Below are 17,943 nucleotides of genomic sequence, written 5' to 3'. Positions count from 1 at the left end.
GGTGTGCCATACCAAGATGCTGATTAGACACCATGATTAGTGCACAGGTGTGCCTTAGACTGTCCACAATAAAAGGCCACTCTGAAAGGTGCAGTTTTGTTTTATTGGGGGGGGGGATACCAGTCAGTATCTGGTGTGACCACCATTTGCCTCATGCAGTGCAACACATCTCCTTCGCATAGAGTTGATCAGGTTGTCAATTGTGGCCTGTGGAATGTTGGTCCACTCCTCTTCAATGGCTGTGCGAAGTTGCTGGATATTGGCAGGAACTGGTACACGCTGTCGTATACGCCGGTCCAGAGCATCCCAAACATGCTCAATGGGTGACATGTCCGGTGAGTATGCCGGCCATGCAAGAACTGGGACATTTTCAGCTTCCACGAATTGTGTACAGATCCTTGCAACATGGTACCATGCATTATCCCGCTGCAACATGAGGTGATGTTCTTGGATGTATGGCACAACAATGGGCCTCAGGATCTCGTCACGGTATCTCTGTGCATTCAAAATGCCATCAATAAAATGCACCTGTGTTCTTCGTCCATAACAGACGCCTGCCCATACCATAACCCCACCGCCACCATGGGCCACTCGATCCACAACACTGACATCAGAAAACCGCTCACCCACACGACGCCACACACGCTGTCTGCCATCTGCCCTGGACAGTGTGAACCGGGATTCATCCGTGAAGAGAACACCTCTCCAACGTGCCAAACGCCAGCGAATGTGAGCATTTGCCCACTCAAGTCGGTAACGACAACGAACTGGAGTCAGGTCGAGACCCCGATGAGGACGACGAGCATGCAGATGAGCTTCCCTGAGACGGTTTCTGACAGTTTGTGCAGAAATTCTTTGGTTATGCAAACCGATTGTTTCAGCAGCTGTCCGAGTGGCTGGTCTCAGACGATCTTGGAGGTGAACATGCTGGATGTGGAGGTCCTGGGCTGGTGTGGTTACACGTGGTCTGCGGTTATGAGGCTGGTTGGATGTACTGCCAAATTCTCTGAAACGCCTTTGGAGACGGCTTATGGTAGAGAAATGAACATTCAATACACGAGCAACAGCTCTGGTTGACATTCCTGCTGTCAGCATGCCAATTGCACGCTCCCTCAAATCTTGCGACATCTGTGGCATTGTGTTGTGTGATAAAACTGCACCTTTCAGAGTGGCCTTTTATTGTGGACAGTCTAAGGCACACCTGTGCACTAATCATGGTGTCTAATCAGCATCTTGGTATGGCACACCTGTGAGGTGGGATGGATTATCTCAGCAAAGGAGAAGTGCTCACTATCACAGATTTAGACTGGTTTGTGAACAATATTTGAGGGAAATGGTGATATTGTGTATGTGGAAAAAGTTTTAGATCTTTGAGTTCATCTCATACAAAATGGGAGCAAAACCAAAAGTGTTGCGTTTATATTTTTGTTGAGTGTACATACATGTAATCCACATGTATTCTTTCAAAGTAATCCTACCCAACCTTGGTCACAGATAGTCTAGACAAAGTAATCTGGTGTGGAGGTCTTTACAGTGTTAAAGAAAGATATTAAATTTGGGGTCAGATCTATTTCGCCACCAAAATTTGATCAACGCATTCCTGAGCCAAGAACCATCTCTCCTCAAATTTTACCAAAATTCTTTCTGTCAGTTGGCATAAGTAATTAGATTAGATTAGACAGAATTTTATTAATCCCTTGGGAAGACTCCCTCAGTGAAATTGAGGTTCCAGCAGCATAGTATAGCAGCACACAGGGTAAGAAAAAAACAACTTGCAAAATGTAAATACAAATATAATACTGCTCGCTACTGGTTTACTGGCTGCTACTGTTCCTCTCCTTCTTTTCCCCTGTCTTCCTGTTACCCGCAAACAAACCCGCCTGTTCCCCCCCCCCCGAGTGAGGAGTTGTACTGTCTGATGGCCTGAAATAAGGGAAATAAGAAAGTGTCTACTTCTGCCTTATTGGCTTCTTGCTTTGGTTTGTTTGTTTTTTTCAGCACGTCTCAATGATGTCATAAGGCATCTGAGGCCATTAAGACATCTGGGCCTGGTTTTATGAAGCAGGATGACCGAAGACAGACTGAGACTAAGGCTTAGGTTTGCAGTCAACAAACTTCATTGAAGAGATGTGTATTTGGGTTCCCTCAAATCTGTGATATTTTGGGACAGTTTAATAAAAATTTTGCAGTAGGATGCATAAACAGTATTAAGCTCGCTAAGCTGAAAACAGGTGTTTGACATTTGAATTATTCCTTTACCATCTTTGAAATTGCTGCACAGTTTACGAATGGGAGAAAAGAGGGAAATCAAAATGAAAACTATAGTTTTTGGTTCCAGAACTTCAACCCATCATGTCGAGTGTTCCTTACAATGTTATGAGTACCACAAACAGGAATCCTAGTTTATAGTTTCACAGTAAAATTTTAACCCATGAATTTAGAACCAACCTCAGGTTTTGTCTTTTTTCTTTGTTTAAGTCTAAAGTTTGTTACATTATGATGTTTGATGAAACGTATGAGTAACAGATATGAAATTTTGATATCCATTTATGTCCATTTTTGTCCTGTACTTCTTTGTTAGCTTGCCAGTGGACATCCAGTAGACACGCTTTATCTGTGCATCTTCTGTTCACATTCAAAAGCGTTTTACACCCACATTCAGTGGTTGTCTACTCATTTCATCAGAGTCTCAAATCCACCAGAGATGCGATTTTTGCTACCAGACAAATTATTTCAATACGTTACTAATCAGTTTACTCAATCTGTCACAATGTGACAAGTTTCAAAAGCAGAGTTTCTCTTTTGACTCATATTTCCTCAAGTAGATTGTACATTTCAATGTTGGTTAAGATTTCACTACTTTTCCTTTTCGCATTGTTTCCATTCATTGCAGGATTACAAGAGATTTCACATGCACAGAATATGCAATGACGAAACAGAATCAAGACAGAGTAAATAAGAATCTACTTTCTCATTCAAGCAACTCATCTAGTGGAGAATTCTTGAAATCCTACACAGGCCCTGAGGCTCATTGGTGTCCATGCTTATCACCAGATTTCATAGCATGATGCAAATCAGAGTCAACGACTCCCCCTTGACAGGAAGCCAACCTGACAAGTTACACTTCCCAAGCCAAGACTGGTACCCATTTACAGCTGGTTCAACTGGGACAATGCCGATGAAGTGTTCTGTCTAAGGACACAATAACCAGTGATCAAACCCAGGTCTACTTAATAGTAGTTCAACTCCTTATTCTACTGAGCTACCTGCCCTAAAATGTTAGGAAAGACAAAAAAAAAAAAAAAAAAAAAAATCACTTCCTCTGTCCACTTCTCCTTGACACCCTGGTTGCAGATAGAAGACCAGGTAAACAAATAAACTGGGATGGTACATAAATACATAACCTCCACCACTCCTGTCTCAGTTGGAGAAGGGTACTTACAAAGCACATACCTCTGCCAAGGCCCAATTACAGTCTGTGATTGTCAGCAGGATATCAGTTGATGAAGTTGCTAGTTAGCCAGGAAATATCTAGGAGTTTATTCTACAGCAGCAGTGTCCAAAGACATTCCAGAAAGGGCCAAGAAGCTGCAGGCTTTCTTTGCAGCCACTGACTCCAGGAGGTGATTTCACTGACAAACTCACACCATCTGCTCAAAGTGATGTTAATCAGTGAAATCACCTGCTGGAGTCAGTGGCTGCAAAGAAAACCTGCACCTCTTGGCCCTTTCTCGAATGTCTTTGGACACCACTGTTCTACAGCCAGTGGACTTCTTGACGTATTCAAGATGTTTGATTACAAAACCAAGTGAAAACCAAAGCAGTCACTTGAGCGCTGATGGTCTAGAGATTTGAGAAACTGGCTTGTGACCACAACATCCTGTTTGATTCCCTGTCAGACAGACCTGCTTTTCAAATCTGGTTCATCCTACACACATCTAAACTCAAGCCGTGTGTGTGTGTGTGTGTGTGTGTGTGTGTGTGTGTGTGTGTGTGTGTGTGTGTGTGTGTGTGTGTGTGTGTGTGTGTGTGTGTGTGTATCTGGACTTATGCTGTGACATCTGAACACAGCATAAGTTAATGTGGTAGGACTATCACACAAACTGGATGTTGTATTGTCATTAACGAGGAAGAAAAGTGAACAGTGAGAGGTGGATTATTTAAGTGCAGAGGGTCGCCTGGTTTTAAACAGGTAAACATGAATAATTCTGTAATATTTCAGAAATTCATTTATAACCTCACAAAAAGTTAACGTTTTAAGCTGCCATTAGAGCTAGGGTGTCCAGTTTTAACCACTATAACGACCCCGTGATGGTTTTTCTGATGCCAACATGTGAACGAAAGCATGCATGTGTCTAGACATCAGCGTGAACCTGATGGATGTTTTGGCAAGAAGGCACCGCAGAGAAAGAAGGCCGTTTGCTGTCCTCACCAGAGGTGGGCAGATCGATCCTAATATCGATATCGATACCAACGCTGGTATTGATATTGAACGATCCTCATGTAAAAAGATCGATACTCAAGCTTTTTTCTCTCCCGCACCTACTGACTGCTGCGCCCGCAGATTCATCAAAGTCTCCTCTCTGTCTGTAAGAGCAGCGCTGCGCTGTGTCACACAACACGGAGCAGCGCACCCTTGTATTATGGTTTGTCAGCCCTCTACCTCAGGAGATTTTGTTTTAAGTTGTGCTGAGTGATATTTTTTAAACAAAAATGTTGATTGCGATAATAATTTAATTTTATTAATTTAAATTTAATTAGCTTATAATAAATATAATAAATCACAGCAAAAGCCATCTCAAGGCACCTTACATAAAACAAGTCAACATAAAATTGAACAAATAATTAAAAATTAATAAAAAATTCAAATACATAAATAAAAACAGAAGTAAAAGAATAAAACAAATAAAAATAAAAACTATCCATAAGAAAGAGAATAAAAATAGGTTTTGAGTCTTGACTTAAAAATGTCCACAGACTCAGACTGCCTCACGGTCACAGGAAGACTGTTCCACAGGGTGGGTGCACGATACGAAAAGGCTCTTTGACCTGCTGACTTCTTCTTCACCCTGGGAACACAGAGAAGTCCCGCATCCTGCGACCGCAATGCCCAGGCCGGCACGTAGAGTTCCACCAGATCAGCCAGATAAGATGGCGCCAGTCCATGAACAACCTTATAAGTCAATAACAAAACCTTAACGCCCATCGTCGCATATATGCTACAATCTCTGACTCAAATATGCAACTTACCAAATTGACCTGTATGCCTGTTGTCGCAAATTTGCAACATACCATCATTATTATTATAACATTATAACATAAAGTCATTACCAGAATACCCAATATCAATCAATCAATTTTTTTATATAGCGCCAAATCACAACAAACAATTGCCCCAAGGCGCTTTATATTGTAAGGCAAGGCCATACAATAATTATGTAAAACCCCAACGGTCAAAACGACCCCCTGTGAGCAAGCACTTGGCTACAGTGGGAAGGAAAAACTCCCTTTTAACAGGAAGAAACCTCCAGCAGAACCAGGCTCAGGGAGGGGCAGTCTTCTGCTGGGACTGGTTGGGGCTGAGGGAGAGAACCAGGAAAAAGACATGCTGTGGAGGGGAGCAGAGATCGATCACTAATGATTAAATGCAGAGTGGTGCATACAGAGCAAAAAGAGAAAGAAACAGTGCATCATGGGAACCCCCCAGCAGTCTACGTCTATAGCAGCATAACTAAGGGATGGTTCAGGGTCACCTGATCCAGCCCTAACTATAAGCTTTAGCAAAAAGGAAAGTTTTAAGCCTAATCTTAAAAGTAGAGAGGGTGTCTGTCTCCCTGATCTGAATTGGGAGCTGGTTCCACAGGAGAGGAGCCTGAAAGCTGAAGGCTCTGCCTCCCATTCTACTCTTACAAACCCTAGGAACTACAAGTAAGCCTGCAGTCTGAGAGCGAAGCGCTCTATTGGGGTGATATGGTACTACGAGGTCCCTAAGATAAGATGGGACCTGATTATTCAAAACCTTATAAGTAAGAAGAAGAATTTTAAATTCTATTCTAGAATTAACAGGAAGCCAATGAAGAGAGGCCAATATGGGTGAGATATGCTCTCTCCTTCTAGTCCCCGTCAGTACTCTAGCTGCAGCATTTTGAATTAACTGAAGGCTTTTTAGGGAACTTTTAGGACAACCTGATAATAATGAATTACAATAGTCCAGCCTAGAGGAAATAAATGCATGAATTAGTTTTTCAGCATCACTCTGAGACAAGACCTTTCTGATTTTAGAGATATTGCGTAAATGCAAAAAAGCAGTCCTACATATTTGTTTAATATGCGCTTTGAATGACATATCCTGATCAAAAATGACTCCAAGATTTCTCACAGTATTACTAGAGGTCAGGGTAATGCCATCCACAGTAAGGATCTGGTTAGACACCATGTTTCTAAGATTTGTGGGGCCAAGTACAATAACTTCAGTTTTATCTGAGTTTAAAAGCAGGAAATTAGAGGTCATCCATGTCTTTATGTCTGTAAGACAATCCTGCAGTTTAGCTAATTGGTGTGTGTCCTCTGGCTTCATGGATAGATAAAGCTGGGTATCATCTGCGTAACAATGAAAATTTAAGCAATACCGTCTAATAATACTGCCTAAGGGAAGCATGTATAAAGTGAATAAAATTGGTCCTAGCACAGAACCTTGTGGAACTCCATAATTAACTTTAGTCTGTGAAGAAGATTCCCCATTTACATGAACAAATTGTAATCTATTAGACAAATATTATTCAAACCATCGCAGCGCAGTGCCTTTAATACCTATGGCATGCTCTAATCTCTGTAATAAAAGTTTATGGTCAACAGTATCAAAAGCAGCACTGAGGTCTAACAGAACAAGCACAGAGATGAGTCCACTGTCCGAGGCCATAAGAAGATCATTTGTAACCTTCACTAATGCTGTTTCTGTACTATGATGAATTCTAAAACCTGACTGAAACTCTTCAAATAGACCATTCCTCTGCAGATGATCAGTTAGCTGTTTTACAACTACCCTTTCAAGAATTTTTGAGAGAAAAGGAAGGTTGGAGATTGGCCTATAATTAGCTAAGATAGCTGGGTCAAGTGATGGCTTTTTAAGTAATGGTTTAATTACTGCCACCTTAAAAGCCTGTGGTACATAGCCAACTAACAAAGATAGATTGATCATATTTAAGATCGAAGCATTAAGTAATGGTAGGGCTTCCTTGAGCAGCCTGGTAGGAATGGGGTCTAATAAACATGTTGATGGTTTGGATGAAGTAACTAATGAAAATAACTCAGACAGAACAATCGGAGAGAAAGAGTCTAACCAAATACCGGCATCACTGAAAGCAGCCAAAGATAACGATACGTCTTTGGGATGGTTATGAGTAATTTTTTCTCTAATAGTTAAAATTTTGTTAGCAAAGAAAGTCATGAAGTCATTACTAGTTAAAGTTAATGGAATACTCAGCTCAATAGAGCTCTGACTCTTTGTCAGCCTGGCTACAGTGCTGAAAAGAAACCTGGGGTTGTTCTTATTTTCTTCAATTAGTGATGAGTAGAAAGATGTCCTAGCTTTACGGAGGGCTTTTTTATAGAGCAACAGACTCTTTTTCCAGGCTAAGTGAAGATCTTCTAAATTAGTGAGACGCCATTTCCTCTCCAACTTACGGGTTATCTGCTTTAAGCTACGAGTTTGTGAGTTATACCACGGAGTCAGGCACTTCTGATTTAAAGCTCTCTTTTTTAGAGGAGCTACAGCTCTATCTAGTTTTTGTGCAAAAGTGAAATTAATAATCTCAACATTATTTACCATCTACTTAAAGGCAAAAACAGACACAAAACTTTTTTTATATATACAGCTATATAAATTCGGGCGTTAAGGGGTTAAAATCTGCTCTCACAGAGACAGGGAGCCAGTGCAAAGATGCCAAAATGGGTGTGATATGTTCAGACCTTCTGCTACGTGTCAGAAGTCTGGCGGCAGCGGTCTGAACCAGCTGAAGACCCCTAATGCTGGACTGCGGTAACCCTGAAAATAGAACATTACAATAATCTAGTCTAGAAGAAACAAAAGCATGAATCAGGGTCTCAGCATCAGCCATGGACAGGATGGGGCGGATCCTCGCTATATTTCTCAGATGGAAAAAAGCAGTCCTAGTAACATCCCTGATGTGGAGGTCAAAAGACAACGTGGGATTAAAAATTACCCCAAGGTTCCTCATTTTGTCCGTATGATGTATGACACAGGAACCCAGGCTGAGCGCCAGCTGGTCAAACTGATACCGATGTCTCGCTGGACCAAGAACCATCATTTCAGTCTTATCAAAGTTTAAAAGTAGGAAGTTACTAGACATCCAACTTCTCACTGATAGAAGACAGTCCTCCAGGGATTTTATGGGAGTGAGATTTCCCGCAGTTATCGGCATGTACAACTGAGTATCATCAGCATAACAATGAAAGGCAAACCCAAAACTCCACAGTATATGCCCAAGGGGTGCCACATACAGGGAGAAAAGCAAGGGGCCTAAAACAGATCCCTGTGGAACCCCAAATCTCATGTCAGCAAGGTCAGAGGTAGTGCCATTATACAAGACACATTGAGAACGACTGGACAGATATGATGTCAACCAGGCAAGGGCACTTCCAGTAATCCCAAAAAAATTCTCCAACCTATTGAGCAAAATATGATGATCCACGGTATCAAACGCAGCACTGAGATCTAACAACACCAAAACCGTAGTGGTGTCTGAGTCCATTTCTCGTAGAAGATCATTCACAACTTTAGTGAGCGCTGTCTCTGTGGAGTGATATTTCCTAAAAGCAGACTGCAGCGGCTCAAAAAGATCATTCTCAGTGAGGTGGTCTATGAGCTGCCATGAAACCACCTTTTCTAAAATTTTGGAAAAGAATGATAGATTTGATATCGGCCTGTAATTTTTCAATACACTAGGGTCAAGATTAGATTTCTTAAGTAATGGTTTAATCACTGCTGATTTAAAACATTTCGGAACAGATCCAGAGGTTAATGACAGATTAATAATTTCCAGCACAGTCAGATAAAGTATTTTGTTGTCATGTACAATGTTTGGCGAAATTATATCCTAGGTCTTTTGGATCCTTTGGATCTATGAAGCTTAAATATGAAAAAATATCGTTATTGGTATCGATATCAGTGATACTGGGCCTGTATTTACTTGGTCTTGGAGCAATACCAAAATTCCCAGTATCGCCCACCTCTAGTCCTCACTGTTGCACTGAGCGCCAACACAGTGGAGAAGACGGTGGGGACAGGGGTGAAGTGAGGAAGTCTGACATCATGACCCCTGAGCTAGCTGGATTCTAGCCACATTTGCATTCAGACCTCTATGAATTAGACCCCATTCAGACTGGAGATGGCCATCCATCTTAAACAGGATTTGGGCCAAACCCGGCTTAAAGCTGATTTGTGCCATTCAGATTCAAAATAACCCTATCCGCTTCAAGTCAGATTTGTCCCAAATCCTGTTTAAGATGGATGGCCATCTCCAGTCTGAATGGGGTCTAAGATCCTTTGGGCAAAAAGTCAAGTTGCTCCTGGTGTGTCGTTGAGCAGATGGAAAAAACTCTACAGAAATGGTGCACATTCATATGAGTGGTGAAATATTTTGAAGACAAGTCCAGTTTATGCAAAGACAACTTGCAGACACCTATTCACCTTATTCAGGAAGTCAGTGTGGGCGGCTCCATTTTGTCAAGCAACTTCCGGTTTGCCATTGCATCGATGATTGGCTACGTGGGAACACAGTACGCTAGAAGTGTCCAAACATGAGCAGCATTAATTGTTCAGTTCGTAGGTGCCACAACAACTGGAAGAAGAGGAAACTATCACTTTCAGAATGATGTTTTGAACATGGAAAGGACAGATCTGAGTGCTGTGGACGAGCATTTAACTCCCTCCTCCATCGAAAGACGTGGAACTCCGGTGCTGGCGAAAGACGCTGAATCTGAAAAATCCACCCAAACATCTGTTATTTTCATTTTATGGAGAAAAAACCCACACCACTGGATCCTTACCCAGAGAAATGGCTGGACTGCAACACTCCATTGAACAAGCCACATCAGATGCTAGTAAGACAAATGGGTAAGCTGTGTTTGTAGCATTAGCTGCTATGTAATTTACTCATTTTCTGGCATTTGATGTAACCAAGCACTGCATGAAATAACACCATACGTATATTAATGTTATGTAAACTTGGCATTATGGTGATACTACTTGTCGGGTAGTATTTTACCTTGATTGTGCTTTTATACAAGCTCGGCGCGAAGCTCGTAGTTCTTCATAGCCAAACGTCCACGCCGAGTGACAACACAAAGTAGTTAAAAATAATCGAGGGCCACTTTTCATGTTATCTTCCCAATCTGTTATGACCCGTGGGTGAGCCAGTCGTTCCTTTGAGTTTTTCAAAAAAGTTTTTGTTTCTACCCATGGAATGACTTCCATTGTTCTATATTGAAAACACCGCTCAGTGCAAGTCCTAAGAAAAAACGGAAATGCCTCTGTTGTAAAAGTGGGCGGGGCTGAATAAGGTGAATACATCCTTGTGATGTCATAAAGCATTGATGGTGCTATCACAGATGTGTAAGTTGCCCATGCCACGGGCACTAACACACCCCCATACCATCACAGATGCTGGCTTTTGAACTTATCACTGGTAACAATCTGGATGGTCTTTTTCCTATTTTGTCCGGAGGACACAACATCCATGATTTCCAAAAACAAATTGAAATGTGGACTCATCAGACCACAGCACACTTTTCCACTTTGTGTCTGTCCATTTCAAATGACCTCGGGCCCAGAGAAGGTGGCGGTGTTTCTGGATGTTGATGATGTATGGCTTTCTCTTTGCATGGTAGAGTTTTAACTTGCACTTGTAGATGTAGTGACGGACTGTGTTAACTGACAATGGTTTTCTGAAGTGTGCCTGAGCCAACACGGTAAGATCCTTTACACAATGATGTTGATTTTTAATGCAGTACCACCTGAGGGATCAAAGGTCACGGGCATTTAATGTTGGTTTTTGGCCTTGCCACTTACGTGTAGAAAGTTCTCCAGATTTTCTGAATCTTCTGATTATATTGTGGACTGTAGATGATGGAATCCCTAAATTCCTTGCAATTCAACGTTGATAAACTGTTCTTAAACTGTTGGACTATTTTTTCAGGCAGTTGTTTACAAAGTGGTGATCCTCACCCCATCTTTGCTTGTGAACAGCTGAGCCTTTTGGGGATGTTCCTTTTATACCCAATAATGACACTCACAATTAGTGTCCTCATTTCCCAAATGCTTATTGAGTGTTGTTCAAAGGAAAGGTGATGTAACACAGTGGTAAACATACCACGGTTCCAACTTTTTTGAAACATGTTGCCGGCATCCATTTCAAAATGAGCAAATATTTGCACAAAAACAATAAAGTTTATCAGTTTGAACATTAAATATCTTGTCTTTGTGGTGTATTCAATTGAATATAGGTTGAAGAGGATTTGCAAATCATTATATTCTGTTTTTATTTACATTTCACACAACGTCCCAACTTCATTGAAATTGGGGTTGTAGAAGCTGAATAAAAAACATCGGAAGGTTTTTTGCTCATGGCATCTTGGCCTAACTTAAAGTGGTTTGGGAACCAACATTCTCACTCTGGACAGTTGTAATAATTAAGGTTCCTATAATCTATTTGCTTTTGACTGAAGGAGCTACCTGTGACAAAATGTGTTGAAAACCCAAATAAGATATTTTCTTCTAGAGACAGGAGTGATGAAGCTCCACCCTCAGCTGTTAAAACAAAAACAAAAAAATCACTTCAACACATTTCTATGTTATTTTACAGGTTTCAATGCTCCGTGACTTCTCCAAGTCCAAACACTCACACTTTGAGAAGAAGATTTAATCCTCCGAGGCAGTTAAAGTGACCACATTTTATATTTTTATCGCTGGCACAGAGGTCACGCTGAGAAAGCAGCAGTAAAGTTCATATCAAGAAACTGCAGTTGCCTGGAGATTGAAGCCTCTGCTTTCTCTAACACTGTATCCTTACATCCTCCTGTCATGAAGGGCCTCCTACCGTCCTTCAAAGCACCTCTGCGCTTTAAATTTCACCTCTTTAACCATCCAGCTCAGCCCTTTTCCTATGCAGATCAATAGAAACAGGATCCGCTGCTCCATGCTGCGGTAATCCGATAAGAGGGACGGGCTGCCGGCTGGTGCCACGTCCTGACACTAATGGGGGTCACACCGTCTGTGACCCCACAGCAAAGGTGGACGCCACGTCCAGTAACCGTCATGCCAGTTCTCCGGTGCAAATGTGAACAGGTTTGGAATTCTGTATATTGCACAAAATGTTTGGTTAAACGTGAGATTAGGGGTTGTTTATTATTTTCAAGGTAGTGCAAAACATTGTATTTTTCAAGACCCTCATCCAGGTCATACAAGGAAAATGGTTTTCAGGCAGCATCAAGGCAGTTGAGCATTTATTACTTTTTTTTTTTTTTTTTTTTTTTTTTTGCAGGACTTATTAAATAAAATGCCTCGTGTGATGAAGTCAGCCTTTGTTCACGACTGAGTGAATAGCTCGTCAGCTGAGTATGTTGGCCAAACTCTTTATCACGAGCAAAATTCAAGGACCTTTCGATTAAACCTTTTGACATTTCCCATCAATAAAATGATATAATAAAAAAAATGAGAAGCAATATCTTAAAAGATATTGGAAAAATGTTCGGTTGCAAAGCGTAAAATGGAAACATTAGACACACAAGTTGAATACATTCAGTGAGAATGAATAAACAAAACATTATTTTTACACTTTTAAAAAGAAGTACATTGTGACTGACCCCCTCCCGCTTGAAGTATATTTTGTACTACCTTGAAAATGGTGAAAATAATGAATAACCCCTTAGCCAATCTGGCAGCAAAAGGCCTGCTTTAGTTCTTGGTGTGCCCTATGTGCACTCTTAAAAAAACAAAAATTTGTTGTTTTACAGCAAAAATAAAAAGGTCAGCAGCTGTGGTTTCCAGAATAACACTGTAAAAATATATTTAAAAATGATGTAAACACCTTTAAAAACATATTTTGGTAAGGTTAGACCTGACTTGTGCCAAGCGCCTTGAGACAGCTTTGTTGTGATTTGGCACTATATAAATTAAATGAATTGAAATTGAATTATAAAACAACATATAAATGTTATGGTATAAAGCTTTGAAATTTACAATAACCACGTATCTGGGATCGGGTCGCGGGGGCAACAGCTCCAGCAAGAGACCGCAGACTTCCTTTTCGCAGGCCACATTGACCACCTCTGACTGGGGGATCCCAAGGCGTTCCCAGGCAGGTGTGGTGATATAATATATATATATTTACATTTTAAAACTGGAAAGCCAGATTTTTTTTCTTTTTTTTTTTTGATAAATTAACACTACGGAACTGTTCTTACATTAACTATTTCTGTAGAATTTAAATATAGTTGTTACTTACTGTACAGTATCTGTCGGAATGACCAGGGCATTCTGTGTGAAATTCTGCCTAAGAAGGGGGTGGGCAGATGCACAAACACGCGGACAATATTATAGCCATTAGAATGCCCATCCCTCCATTTATTTCAATAAAATGTGTGATATCATCACAAATAACTCATTGTTTGGTGCCAGATCTGTTCCACCTTGTGCACAACGCTTGAACTTCAAATTCTAAATTGATGTCACTGTCATGCGACTACTACTGATTTAAAAATAAAAAAATAAAATGTGTGCATGTGTAAAATAATTAATGCATTAAAAAAATAATTCCCCATGAAAAAGAAAAGTTGTTGTGGGTCACTTGGTACATTTATGGAACTCGAGAAAGACCAGCACACACTGATGATGTTGTGACAAGGTAAGATGCGGCTATATCAAAAATCTTGAAAACTCATTGTTTTTCTTTTTATATTGTCACAAAAATAATTTAATTTAGAATGGGAATTTTAGCTACTTTCATTTAAAAAGTTGGTGAGCAAAGCTGTGGGAGGGCGAGGTGTTCCAACACGCAGACAAGGTACTACATTCAATGAGATATTGTTTCATTGCTCCCATTTTGCTCAAGCCACCACAGGATTTTTTTTTTTTTTTTGGGGGGGGGGGGGGGTCCATGTCTTGATGTGTTGTGGGTGTTTTTAACACAACTCACACTACTGACTACTTGTGCCGATGTGCCATCACACAATAGAAACCACTCTGAAAATATCATGGATTGTATGTCATATTGTCATATTAACACATTTTGCTGTATTTGTCCAAAGTATGTTAATATGTGGGGTTCTGAAAAAATCGTGTCAGTTCATTACATTCTCAGAATAATATATGCATGCATCACTGCTTCAAAGCTGCCTTCATGTATTAATGTTTTTGCAAATCACAATGGCTTTTGTTTCAAACTTGTAGTTTTAACAGAATTATTTTGGCAACCACAGCTGTTGTCTTTTTAAACAGTGTGCTGAATTTCAGCATTTTCACAACAAAGCCTAAATGGAGCCTGCAGTTGATTAATTTCCTTGAAAGTTAATATGGTGCCATTATTTTTCATATTAACGCAGGTCATTATGGACTTTCACCAATGAGTCATGAAGGCTTTTGTAGTGGTTAATGACAACCAATCAGGATCTGCCATGACTGCACTTTATTAATACAAATGAAAATGGGAAAAGCTGTCCAACCCTCTGTTCGCTGTCAAATTTAAATTCTGCTCCAGGAGTTGGTTCTACTTTGTGTGGAAAGAGAAGATGAAGCCAAAATGAGTAACTTCATGACTCTAATTATAATTAAACTGAACTGGATTCAAACACAAATGAAGTGATCATTAAAAAGGAAAAGGCCTCCAGAAATGAAGAAATTGTCCCAACCCTCAAAATACAGGAAAGGTTTGGAGCTAAAACGAGAATCTAAAGGTGATGAAGGAAGCATATGGTCAAACAAAGCGTTTTCTAATGGAGTATTAAATATCCTCAGACATGCACTTCTGGTCCTCAGAGTCCAGCTACTAAAAGCCAATAATGCATCGCACTTCCTCCTGTCTACGTCCTGTGGGACAGCCATGATGGATCTGATCAATTAGGAGCTCTTTCTGGAGCTGCGTCATCGGCCCCAAGAATGAAAGTGCTCGTCCATTCATGACAAACGCATTCATTAAAAGAACAATAATACGCAAATAAAATAAAAAATAAGCAGAGCAAGTTTTGCAAAGTAGGACACAAAAGTGGCACAAACCTGCTGGAGTGTGATCAGTAACCGGCACTCTGTGCGTAAAAACTGACATCCATCCATTATTTCGAAAGAGTTTTTCGGTGAATTGCGCGTGTTAGTTAATATGTTGAAAGCATCTTACCAGTCGGATTTGGCATATTTCCGAAAACACTGGCGTGACAGGTCCTGGTGCGTCTGCGGTTCCGCAGAAATGCCCTGCGCTCTGCGGGTCCTCGGTCCGATAAGTTGCGCGCTGGGTAGAACAGACTGACATTTGTGCAATTTTCTCTTCAGTTCTTGGATTTCGTCCTCTCTGTCCGCCAAACGCCTCTCCAACTCCCGTATCCTCTCCTCCTTCAGCAGCAGGATCTTTGCAAAGTCCTCCTCCAGCTCACTCATGCTGAAATGCGCCTCAAACTTGGCCGCGATTCTCGGTGATAACAGACAGTTGGAACTCCGGGACTCGCACAGGTTGGTCCGGCTGGAAAGATTTCGCGCAGGATGATGAGGATGATGATGATAGTGATGATGATGATGATGATGGAGGCGGTGATGATGCTGATGGTGCCCTTCGCTGTCCGCTTGTTTATTGGCGAACAAAAGGCAAAGCAGTGTTTAAAAGAGGGGAGCGGGCGCTTGCGCTCCGGCGCGCGGCTGATCCTCCGGGGAGCAGCTGATCTCCGCTCATTGAGAAACCAATTAGAGCAGCGCGGCTTCCTCTCCGAGGACGCGCGCACGCACAAGCGTCAAAACTGACCAACTAAGATCTGAAACAAGTGCTGCAGTTCATTGTGCGGACGCGGCGCCACACAGCAAGTCCGTCAAATATTTGTTGCCCATCTTCACCAAAAAAAAAAAAAAAAAAAAAAAAAAAACAGCACCCTAAGGATAAAACTCCAAAATCAATAGTGAGAGAGACGCCTGGCTGCATTCAGAAAAAATGCAGTAAACATGATGTCTTCTTATGGAGTCTTCCCTGATTGATTCATAGGATGAGGTAGGGCAAGATCAAATTATACTGATGAGTTATACACGTGTTATAACTGTGTAACGACAGATTAAAAGTACAATCTTCACATCAACCATCATTCCATTCTCCAACCCACACAGGAGGCATTTTAAACTCAAGTGTACCTATGGATAGCCCTGCTTGGTGTTGCCAAAGTTGCTATACCAATTCCTTCTCACAACGCCTTTGAAAGGAAACTATGCAACATTTTTACCTTATTTTTACAGATTCTGAGTAATTGTAATGTCTAAATTACTTGTTTTAGAGAGAATGGGAGCACACTCTGCCCCCCCCCCCCCCCCCCAAAAAAAAGTGTCTCATAGTGAAAAACCAGCCTGGCACTTTCAGGGACATTAATCCATTGTCTATACCCACCCCAGTCTCACGGCAGTTCATGGTGGCATTACAAAAAGTACATTCATCTATGTGTTGGTGACACAAAAACAGGCACTTTTCAGCACTTTCTGCACAAAATGTGGGGTGACGAGGGATTATGTTTAGGTTTAGGCGAGGGGACACACTTACATTATGGTTATGGTTAGAGTTAGGAGTATAGGGTGCCGATTATAAACAGCAAAATGAAAAAAAGTGTCACAAAAATGGGACACTTTTCGTGACAGGGGCAAGAAAAAAAAACATGAGACTGGGCTGTATATACCCCACCTCCCACTGAGTCACTGCCTAGTTAGAAGTTATAAGAACAAGACAATAAAGACTTTATTTCTTGCATGTTCATTGGCAGAGTCAGCGAGAAAGCAACAAAAACTACTGATGGAGGAAATGGAGAAAAAGAGCATGTAACCAGCAGGACACGGAGGTGCCAGAGCAGGACACAGCGGTGCCACAGAAGTACACAGAGGTGCCACAGCAGGACACAGAGGTGCCACAGAAGGACACAGAGGTGCCACAGAAGGACACAGGGGTGCCACAGCAGGACACAGAGGTGCCACAGAAGGACAAGGAGGTGCCAGAGCAGGACACAGAGGTGCCACAGCAGGACACAGAGGTGCCACAGCAGGACACGGAGGTGCCAGAGCAGGACACAGGGGTGCCAGAGCAGGACACAGGGGTGCCAGAGCAGGACACAGGGGTGCCAGAGCAGGACACAGGGTTGCCACAGCAGGACACGGAAGTGCCACAGCAGGACACGGAAGTGCCACAGCAGGACACGGAGGTGCCAGAGCAGGACACAGGGGTGCCAGAGCAGGACACGGAGGTGCCAGAGCAGGACACAGGGGTGCCACAGCAGGACACAGGGGTGCCACAGCAGGACACAGGGTTGCCACAGCAGGACACGGGGGTGCCACAGCAGGACACGGAAGTGCCACAGCAGGACATGGAGGTGCATACTGTATGTCAGCGGCTGGCAAAATTGTGTACTGTAGCTGGCAGTACTGCGGCCAGCTCCAGAGCTGTCCGCAGGTTTTTAGTGTGCACGGAAACATGGTCTGTGACGCCATAAATTCTGCACTTGAAATACTTTGGCTGTTTTCACACTTGCCTTGTTTTGTCCAGACCTTCAGACTGATCTCTTTAGTACAAACCCATATAGCAGGTGTAAAAGGAGCCGCGGACTACAGTCTGACCCAAAGGAGCAAAATGTGATCCGACCCAAAGAGGTGGTCCCAGTCCAGTTAAAACTAATAAACCATGGCTTGGTACCTTTGTA

General features: G+C 41.9%; 1 protein-coding gene across 1 annotated transcript in view; it reads right to left on the bottom strand.

The window, feature by feature from the left end:
* LOC117523141 (cGMP-dependent protein kinase 1) overlaps positions 1-16,007 on the bottom strand; it is a 460,927-nt gene extending 444,920 nt beyond the window's left edge. The window contains exon 1 of the mRNA XM_034184573.1: positions 15,408-16,007. Within this exon, the coding sequence (XP_034040464.1) occupies positions 15,408-15,664 (257 nt within the window). The 5' untranslated portion in view covers positions 15,665-16,007. The remainder of the gene's footprint in view (positions 1-15,407) is intronic.
* Between the last annotated feature and the right edge of the window lie 1,936 nt (positions 16,008-17,943).

Source organism: Thalassophryne amazonica, chromosome 13, assembly GCF_902500255.1.
Source record: "Thalassophryne amazonica chromosome 13, fThaAma1.1, whole genome shotgun sequence".
Classification (NCBI taxonomy): domain Eukaryota; kingdom Metazoa; phylum Chordata; class Actinopteri; order Batrachoidiformes; family Batrachoididae; genus Thalassophryne; species Thalassophryne amazonica.
Note: the sequence above shows the minus strand (reverse complement) of the source record. Positions and strands in the feature narration are given on the sequence as shown.